At 39.4% G+C, this 9852-nt stretch overlaps 1 protein-coding gene across 2 annotated transcripts; it reads left to right on the top strand.

Annotated features, from left to right (window-relative positions):
• The first annotated feature begins 1372 nt into the window (after positions 1–1372).
• LOC105694430 (acyl-CoA synthetase family member 2, mitochondrial) lies at positions 1373–9600 on the top strand. 2 transcript variants are annotated; one of them, XM_012415096.2, is made up of 8 exons: positions 1373–1548; positions 2169–2756; positions 5076–5259; positions 5446–5658; positions 5729–5863; positions 7378–7491; positions 7590–7811; positions 8380–9600. In XM_012415096.2, exons 1-8 carry the CDS (start codon positions 1526–1528, stop codon positions 8674–8676), a joined length of 1776 nt encoding a protein of 591 aa, XP_012270519.1. In that variant the 5' UTR covers positions 1373–1525; the 3' UTR covers positions 8677–9600. The 2 variants fall into 2 exon arrangements, with proteins under 2 accessions (XP_012270519.1, XP_012270518.1); XM_012415095.2 differs by having other exon boundaries at positions 1375–1548; positions 7575–7811.
• The last annotated feature ends 252 nt before the right edge of the window (positions 9601–9852 follow it).

Below are 9852 nucleotides of genomic sequence, written 5' to 3'. Positions count from 1 at the left end.
ATGTCGGACGCATATATGCGGCGGTAGTCCGCAAAGGGTTAACGGGTGCTGATGCGTCCACCTGGCAAACCTGCGGAATTTATTACCATGGACTGTATTAACAGGCGCTAACGAGGTCATGCAGTATTTATGTACTATTGTTAAGCTGTCCTCACATTGTATGCCTTGTTTTGTACCCTAAACCCTTCTGGGCTAAATCCTCAGGACGTTCATCCGCAATGCGGTTAACCGGTGAAACATCGTCTTCGCATGTCCTCATTGTGGTAACAGTGACTATGTACACGTGCATATATATATACTTGGCAGAAGATGACGTAGAGATCGGGTACAGTTGCAACAATTTCGAATAGAGAAGTTTTTTTTTAATACTTGCCCAAAAATATCCGAACGATGGAAATATCACGCTACACTGACAAAAGCAAATTTACATACATCTTTATATACCTTATCGTTAGTACACTTTTACTTTAATTAGGTGTAATATTATATTATCATTTTCATTAACTGATCTTGGATGCTGAATGTTATATTACAGAGGCAATGTGATTTTGCTCTGATTTATTGTAGCATCAAAATAATCAATGATTATCTAAATTTACACGGGCAATTTTATCAGGGTATAGATGGAACTTTCGCAATAAGATTTGATCACTGATCTGCATTTATTTTCGTTACATGTATATAGAAAAAATTATTTAAATTGGAGTTGCCATATGTTACAACTGTACTCGTTGAGGTAAGTATTGTAACAGGTAAGGGGTTTGTAACAAAAGCTGAAATAATGAAAATAATGCGAATTATTGAATATAAGATCAGAAATAAATTTTTATTTATCTATAAGTCTTTGCTATTTATGCATACAAGTTAAATCCCTTAATTTATGGGTACACGGTTCACGAGCTCACTTTTAACAAATTAAATTTAAATAAATGGCAATATCGGTAATGACAACTAATCAAGCTTACTTTTTTTCTGAACTTGCAATATTTGTTTTCCTTTTTTAAATACGTAAAATTAATAATTTTACAATATATACTGGTTTCTTTATGAGATACCTTCTTTTCGAATTAATGGACTTCAAGCGATTTTTAGCCACGTAAAAAGGGCCTACCCAAAATATATTATCCATGCAAATCAAAGAGATATGCTTTATAACTGCACTTATAAACAGTTGCTCCTTCTTCGATTTATTACTTCTACTTCTACGATTAATTATAAAAGACTCGTCTATCTCCATGTACTTAGTATTCCGTCTTATCTTCCACGACGGGCTCTGAAAGAGATAACATAAATTGTCAGTTTGCCTTGGCGGTCCTTTTTGACATTATCATTTTTCTTTACGCATACTACTGATATACATGTATTATCACTTTCGGAATGCATCACAACTCTCCAGTTGTTCAGAAACTCTGAAGCGCTGAACTATCGTTTTTTAACGCCCGAGTCCAAAAGAGAGAAATTAACAGTCAGCTATTTCTTACACAGTGCGACAAAGAAGACTTCCATTCGTCTCTCGAAGGTCAAAATGAGTTACAAACGATTACTAATGTAAGTGATGAAAAATTACGTGTATACATTTATGCACCAAGTGCATAAAGTAGCCATTTGTCGCAGGTAGACCATAAACAAACTGCAACAAAAAAAAAACAAAGAATAAATTCGGCTCATTTTCCAAGTTAAATATGGTGAACTCAATAAGCGAGTTGATTCAACTCCAAAATGTGATTTTGCTCCAAATCTAAGTTGACCCAACTCGCTTATTGAGTTCGCCACATTTAACTCAAAAAATGATTTGAATTTACAATTTTTTTTTCCCTCAGTACGTTGGATTCTGCACAAAATGCATACGACGTTTTTCTTGCGCTCCCCGTTACTAGATGGTCCAAATTATTACGTTATCGTTAATTCTCGTGAGTAATGGATTTATGAAACCTCAATGAGGTCATATATATCGTTCTAGTGCAGAAAAACATCCTTTGCGCGTGCGCTTGTTCAAAGTAGTTATCTTGTGCCCAGGTGTAGGAAAATGATTTGAGTTGAGTTTGAGATGAGTCAAATAATCTTCTCCAGAAGACCCTGTTAAGTAATCCCTGCATATTCCTCTGAAAATATTTTCTTGTTTCCGTGAATTCTTGATAGAAAACCGCAAAATTCGAATTCTTTCGCAGTGCCTCTTCCAGACCAAGTGGACTGTCCAGGATCAGTCATTGCTTCCTTTTCCAAAGAAATGAATCCACGGTTAGTATAAAAAGCGAAGAAGATCGAAGGAGTCCAGGAAGTGCGTCGAAAGGACCTTCGCATCTTTATCATCCCGGGTCGACACCGATTCTCGAGCAGACCATTGGTGATCTATTAAAACAGGCGGCTTACAAATGGCCAGACCGCGAATGCATAGTTTCTCTTCATCAGAACGTGCGGTTGACCTTTTCGGAGGTCCTGAAACGTGCTGATAAACTGGCAGCAGGTTTGAAAAAATTAGGACTAAACCAAGGCGACAGAATCGGTCTTTGGGGTCCCAACGACGTCGAATGGTTTCTGACATTTATGGCCACGGCCAGAGCAGGACTCATCCTTGTGGCGATTAATCCAGCATATAGGCGCGATGAACTCGTATATGCCTTGACAACGACAAACGTCAAAGTCCTGGTTTGCCCAGAAAGTTACAGATCTCAAGACTATGCTCAAATGGTTCTACAGGTCAAAGATCGCTGCCCCGCGCTGGAGCACTGCATAGTCTACTCGGAAAATCGTGTCGCGTGAGTGTCATTGATACTAAATAATTGTGTTAAAACTAGGATTACCTTTAAGAACAATTATTCATACTTAACAATGGCTAAAAGATCACGTTTAACGTAGAAACTTTCGGTAACGCCCTAACAACTCGATAAACACGAAATAGTGGAATGCAGGTTTTATATACGTATCATTTGCGTCATGTTCTCGTACTATTTTATTTCTTTTAATTTATCTTTCGGTTCATGTATCGTTTTATTCCGCCGTAGCGTTTTATTCTTATATTTATTTATTCTCGTAGTGCTATATTTTCCGTGGGATTATTTTCTTATTTATTCTTTTAAGTTTGTTTCTGTATTTGTCTCGGTCTCTTTTTATTTCATTTATAATTTTCGTATCTTTTAATTTTATTAATTTATTTACTTTTATTTGCTCAATATAGAAACCTTTTAGACTCCTTCGTTTATTCTAATTTATTTGTGTCCTCGTTTCTAAAGTTCATTTCCCTGGATAATATCAAACCGATACAATACGTAAACCTTGTGAAAGTATGGTGTACGTGTTTTTTGTTTACATATTGACTGTAACGCTCGTAAGACGTTTACGAATTTAGTTTATTCCACGTATTCTATAAACGCGTTCAATATGCGCTCCCTTATAACAAAAATCACTGAATGTTTAAACGACGTTCATGTTGCGCAATTTGTAAGGGTAGTTTAAACGCAAAATAGACGCAACACCAGCGTCGAATTTGGCATGGAAAGACGGATATTAGAATGTGTTAAATACTTTACACTACTTTTAATCATACATTACACTATTTCGTGTACACTCTAAAAGTGTGCCGGTACGAAAGTTCTTCATATTTTTAAAACGCAATACTTCATTCTGTGTCAGCGAGGTGTAATTTACGGGGTTTCGCGTTTTGTAGTTGCCTCGTAAAAACGCGCCCTGGAAGAATCATAAAATCATGGTTATCTATGAACTGAATTGCTCCCTGGAGAGATTACGTTCAACGGTGGAGGGTCTTGTCTAGGCCGCACGAACGCGGCCCGGTCAAGTACGACTCGCCTTGATTTAACGCACAGCTCTAAAGCGAAATGGCAACGAGCAACAGATTAACGACGTGTACGTGAGCATCGATCGTCTCTCCACCATTTTCTGAGGTTACTCGGCGTCGGTCGATCCGAGGAATGATTTTGGGGACGACGAGAGAGAATCACTTCGAGCTCCGCGAAACTAGCGCCGCCATATTGGTTTCACGAGTATCGCGTGCTCGATCGCACCTCCGCTTTATTCGGCTCCAGAAATGGGTTAAGTACACACGAGTCGTAATTTAGCCATTGATCGGGACGCGTTGAGATCATTGCATGGTCGACGCTTCGATTTTGGCACTTACTCATCACCCAAAATAGATTAATTAACGACCCGCTGGTAGCCGCGTGCAAGATAACAGGAGACGCCATTTTGCTGGCCATGCGGCATCAGCGTTGATTTTATTATCATTTCTATTAGTTATTTTACCATGTTATATTAAAAGAAAAATAGATTCAGGGTTCGATTTAGTGCAAAGAACGTTAGTTTGTGAGTCAGTAATACCTTAAACCTTTGGCTGATCTTCCTTTTGACGCCATTTTTCTGTCTGTGCGCCGTTAGCGTCCATCCTAATGTCACCTCGGTGAGTTTCTTTTTCACGTCGTTACATTTGAAAACAAGATTTAGGATTCGACTTAGTGCGATAAATGTTGGTCAGTGGGTCAGTAATACAATTTCCGGATGGCTTTTCACCCGATGCATTAACCATTGGCCTTCGTTCTCCATGCGAAGCCGCGTCCTTGGGTGAGGCGACTTCATTGTTATCACTCGACTTGACTGAGCTCCGTTAACCCTGGTTAAGCCTGAAACGAATAACGCCTTCTTTTAGGAAATCACCTACGCGACCTTTGGTTCGCTTCGCAAGCTCGGCAGCTAGAATAGGTCTCGTAATTAGGTTAATGACTCACGGTGCGGAGTCATCATAGATCCACCCCTGGTACTCGCTCCCACCGCCCACTTCTTCTTTGTGGGGTCGATTGTTACACCCGGCCATTTAAACGTCTGTCCTAAAGACAAAGTAATCGCTCGTCAACACCCTTCCCTGGAAGTGTCGATAAAGCGAGAGGCTTAATGTTTCACTCCCAGGGCATCTTTAAACAATATTAAATGATAAGAATTACCTAGGATACACAAAGTCACGAGAAAATCTTACCTAGATCACACCATTTTTGCGGCAATGATTTTGAAAATGAGAATAATTCCGTATAACCAAATATTAACCGTTTCATATTCTTTAACATCTGCAGAGGTACGCGTCATTTTTCCGATATCGAGACCCTAGCTGGTAAAGCAGAAGTGCAGGCCATTGCAGAGCAACAAGGGGAGATTTCACCCTACGAGGGATGCAATATACAGTTCACATCCGGCACCACCGGAAAGCCCAAAGCCGCCCTTATTTCGCACAGGTCCTTCGTGAATAACTCCAGGCAGGTGAGGCATGAACGGTCAATACCTGAAAAGTAAACCCAACGGATATATTCCGTCCTATATTTCCATTGACCACCGCCACTCTTATTTCATGCAAGAAATTCTCAAATGGGGTCAATCGATCAGCAAAAATGATCTCGCCGATTTCGTGAATTCGACATTGTACATTCGATTTCGATTATTGTCCAGTGCTCGGAAAGGAACGAGTTGACGGGTAAACACGACAAGATCTGCTTGAACGTTCCGTTTTTCCACGTCTTCGGCCTCGTAATGGCGGAAATCTTGTGTCTGCACGCCGGCACCACAATCGTGCTCGAGGGCCCCACCTTCAACCCCAAGAATTCCCTGCACGCTGTTGCAAAGGAAAAATGCACCGTTATGTACGGAACCCCGACGATGTGGGTACGTATTTAAATAGAAAAAAAAAATTAGGATTTAATTCATTGACTAAAAATCCTTTTGTTACTTCCAGATTAACATAGTAGACGCGCAGAGTCGCATCGGCGCGCCGGTGGAGTCTCTTTCTCGAGGGGCGACCGGAGGCTCTCCAGCATCCCCAGAACTCTTCAAGAGGATTCGCGAGTTCCTTAAGATTGATAACATGAAGGTAAGAAGGGCTGAAGAGAGTTCAAGCATGATAGTTTAGTTTAAGTTTGAATTTTTTGGTGTTTAAAGGGTTGTTCATATCGAGTGTAAGAGAATTCGTGTCCACGGTCCCTATTCTTACTGAAATTGGAGTCGAAAAGTCCTGCACTATTTTTTCTTTTTTTTTCTTTTTTCTACGGTACGTAGTTTATCTGTAATAATTGATTCAAAAACAAGCTCTCTGCTAATCGACGCGAATGGTTAGTTGTTCTTCAATGAATTATTACAAGCAAACCGTGCACCGTAAAAAAAAATTTCACAAGACTTTTCAACTCCATCTTCAATAAGGATAGTAATTGTAAACCATGGGCACGAATTCTGTTACATTTAGTATAAATACCACGTTTGAAATGACCCGTTATCAAAATTGGGTTCCTTGTAAACGCACTTTGGGAAGTCTAGGTATCCTAAAATTTATTGTACCTCTTTACGTTATCTAACTTTTAGCTAGAAATCGGCCAATGAATGTGCAATTCAAATTTCCCTTGGTTTTAAACAAGGTCCGTCGTTATTATGCAATCATGTCGCAGTTCGGTATAAAAAGCGTCTCCGATAAGCTGCCGGCCCGTGAACCCATTACCTCGATGGCTCGTCCTTATCACGGCGAATGGAAGGACTAAAAATTCAAGATAAACTCATACTACCGAATTCGGAGAAGATACGTCCCCGTAATTAAGAAAAATGGCCTAGGTAGAAAAATCTAAAAACGATGAATTAATCTCATATTTTCTTCCACATACATTTAAGTTACAATAACGTGAGCTTAGCATGTAAAAGAAAGATGATTTACGACCACTTTCATAATTCCGGCTACACGTTCGTGGCAGAATTTGTCATTAGGAATATTTTCGGTCGCTGGATCCAGATTTGAAGATAACTTTTCGAGACGAGATAATGGTTTCGCTATAAACAATTTCCGGGAACGTGCGAGGAGGGTCGATGCCTCGGCCATTTTTGTCTATCTATGCAGGAATCTTTTAACAGACCATGGTCTCGTATGCATAAGTACCGTTGCAATGAGGAATATCCTTGTACATACTCTTCGGATCGATATGCCGGACTTTCTTGAGGAAATACCTTCGAGGGATACCTCCTGGAGAACGGAAAACCGAACCGAGTTCGCCGACCACGTCGAAAATAAGTCGACTTACGACCCCTTCTAATGGCTCTTTCATGTTCCCTCCATGTTTTCGGAGATTAGGCACCATTTGAAATCTATAAGAAGCCGAGATACCGAATACCAAATACCATTTTAAATGGCTCCTTCTCGTGCGACCTTACCGACGTAATCGCTTCCCGATATTTCTGGAGATTAGGCGCCATTTGAAATCTGCAAAACCAGAAATTCGTGCAAGTTAGGACGAAAGGGATTCCGCGCATCGACTAAACAGATTATTTAACGTTTATGTATTTTTGTAAAAAAGGTCACCTTTGGGCGCTCTTTAATGTTCCCTTTCTTTTTCCCTTTTTTTACAGTCCTTGTACGGATTGACGGAAACCACGGCGGCAATTTTTCAATCAATGCCTGGAGATTCGAGGGAACTTCAAGAAACCACTGTCGGACATTTATCCGACCATGTTGAAGCTATGGTAAGAGGTAATCCGGATTATATCACAGATTTTTTATTCCTTTCATTTCATTCATTTTATTTCTTTTTCATCTTTTATTTGAGGTCGTCGATGAAAAGTGTTTTCCAGTTCCGTTTGGTACAGCTGGCGAACTTTGGACCCGGGGGTACACCAATATGATGAAATATTGGGAAGACCAGGAGAACACAGCGAAAACAATTACCAAGGATGGATGGGTGAAAACCGGAGATCTATTCATCCTACACGAAAACGGTTACGGCCAAATCGTTGGCAGGTTAAAGGACATCGTTATTCGAGGCGGTGAAAATATATTTCCAAAGGTGAATGTGACATTTTGCAAATTAACCCTTTTGATGTAGCTATGCTTTTCCCGAGTATGAAAATTCCGAGGGGTATTCGCTCGAAATCACGTGGAAATTGCAAACAGAAGTCGCTGGAAATCGTTAGAAATCACCGAAACATTATCACAATTTTAAGGCCAAACGTCCCTTGTTACCGAATCGTATTGTTGTTTATCATATGAAATCAAAGGTAATCGGTTCTCAAAGAAGGAAATAGGAAATCATTTTTACTGACATCCCAGTGAGTAGCCCCTCGGGAAATTCGAATCGCGAATACAATGCTAGAGTTGAAAACAGTTACGACTAAAATTAATTTTCAATCAAAAGTGGAGTAAAAAAAAGAAAAAAAAACAGTCCAGAAATTCGACTGAAATTGTGAACCAATGCACAATTTGAACGGATAACTGTAGTCATGCATAGATTACGAGTATATGCGATGATAATAATGATGATGATGGATGACCCGTAGTAGCGAAAGGGTTAACTTAATCTCAATTACGATAAAGGCTGAAATGTGAAAACCGTATTCTGTTTTTATATTTTTCAGGAGGTCGAAGACTTTCTCGAATCTCATCCAGCAGTATTGGAGGTACATGCATTTGGCGTTCATGACGACGTGTACGGAGAAGAGCTTTGTGCTTGCGTTCGACTCCAAAAAGGCGCCAATATTACCGCAGAAGAGCTTAAATCATACGCACTCGGAAAGATCGCTCGTTTCAAGATACCGAAATACATCGTCTTCGTAAATGAATTTCCAAGGACGACTAGTGGGAAGATTCAAAAGTTCAAACTAAAAGATGATATGGAAAAACAGGGAGCCGTTCCGACTGCTCCGCAGAAATAAAAGAGACGTGGTAGTAAGAGATAATTAGGAAACGTGAAAAGGCCTGTAATGAATTTCTATTTAATTTCGCAGGGAGAGCATGACTCTCGATCGTTAGACAAAGATCGGTTAAAATGGCCTTGACCGAGATTTTCTTGTCTGATGTTATGGTAACGAAGCCCGGGACGATTTCTCGACAATATAACTAGATCTAGAGCGATCTCTTGACGTTGCACTTGGAGAGTAATCAGTATTTCAAAGGAGCCGGCATTTGATAGTATCAAAGTTGGTCAATTATACTTAACAGAAAAAAAGAAAAACACACGTAACGCTTAAGCTACGCGTTAAATAAATTACTGATAAGCTATTTATTAATGTGGCATTAAAAAAATGGGTGCCATGCGTATTAGAAGTGAAACTCTGCCTTCATTTTTATGTCACTTTAAATGACAATGATTAACCTGAGAACAACGCACTAACGTTAACGAAAGCGATCGCGGGAATTGTCTCGGTACTAACACACAAAGGTGAATGTAAATAACTATTAACGGTACATAAATTCAATACATGTTTCACTTTTCGTTACGCTCCCACTTCTTAAGGTGTGATCATACACTATACTGTTATAAGAAGTTTCACTTCAAACTTGGCGGAAAATATTAAAATTGAATGTCGAATATGAACTCTCGGATACTCGCGGAATTGTCCCACGTATTATCCAAGTATGAATGGAATGTACACTGTAAAATAATTCCGGCCATTTTTTTATAATTCTACCATCTAATCTATTAATCGTATGTATATATTGCAATTAAACAGAGGGCGTGGATAATGGAAACGAGCAGAGACTTGAAGTATCTTATAAAAGTGATTTCGTATATTCTCTAAAATTTTCGGTGCACAAACGATAGGATCAAGTTTTACAGGATATCACAGAATTTATAACGACAACAGGTTCGTCAATTACTTAATACATGATTAACATGGGCTAGAACGAGTTCCTACTTGAAGTCCACTTAAGGGGATGTGAAAGTGACATCTGAATCATCAATCGTTCATGAAATTTTTCACCGAACTGGGTGTGCTGAATCGTATTAAACTTGACAACGTGAACGTGGAGGCTATAAGGAAAGTCCTGACACTCATGAAATTTCATTTTTTTATAACAAATTTTNAGGCCCTAAGGTAGGTCCTAAA

Source organism: Orussus abietinus, unplaced genomic scaffold, assembly GCF_000612105.2.
Source record: "Orussus abietinus isolate OABI.00-Male unplaced genomic scaffold, Oabi_2.0 scaffold55, whole genome shotgun sequence".
Taxonomy (NCBI): Eukaryota; Metazoa; Arthropoda; class Insecta; order Hymenoptera; family Orussidae; genus Orussus; species Orussus abietinus.
Note: the sequence above shows the minus strand (reverse complement) of the source record. Positions and strands in the feature narration are given on the sequence as shown.

Excerpts from the sequence above, each read along its gene's own strand:
- LOC105694430 (XM_012415095.2), top strand. The coding sequence starts at position 1,526 with ATGAGTTACAAACGATTACTAAT. Across the intron at positions 5,659-5,728 it reads ACGGAACCCCGACGATGTGG|ATTAACATAGTAGACGCGCA; the intron begins GTACGTATTTAA and ends TGTTACTTCCAG. Across the intron at positions 7,812-8,379 it reads GTGAAAATATATTTCCAAAG|GAGGTCGAAGACTTTCTCGA; the intron begins GTGAATGTGACA and ends TATATTTTTCAG.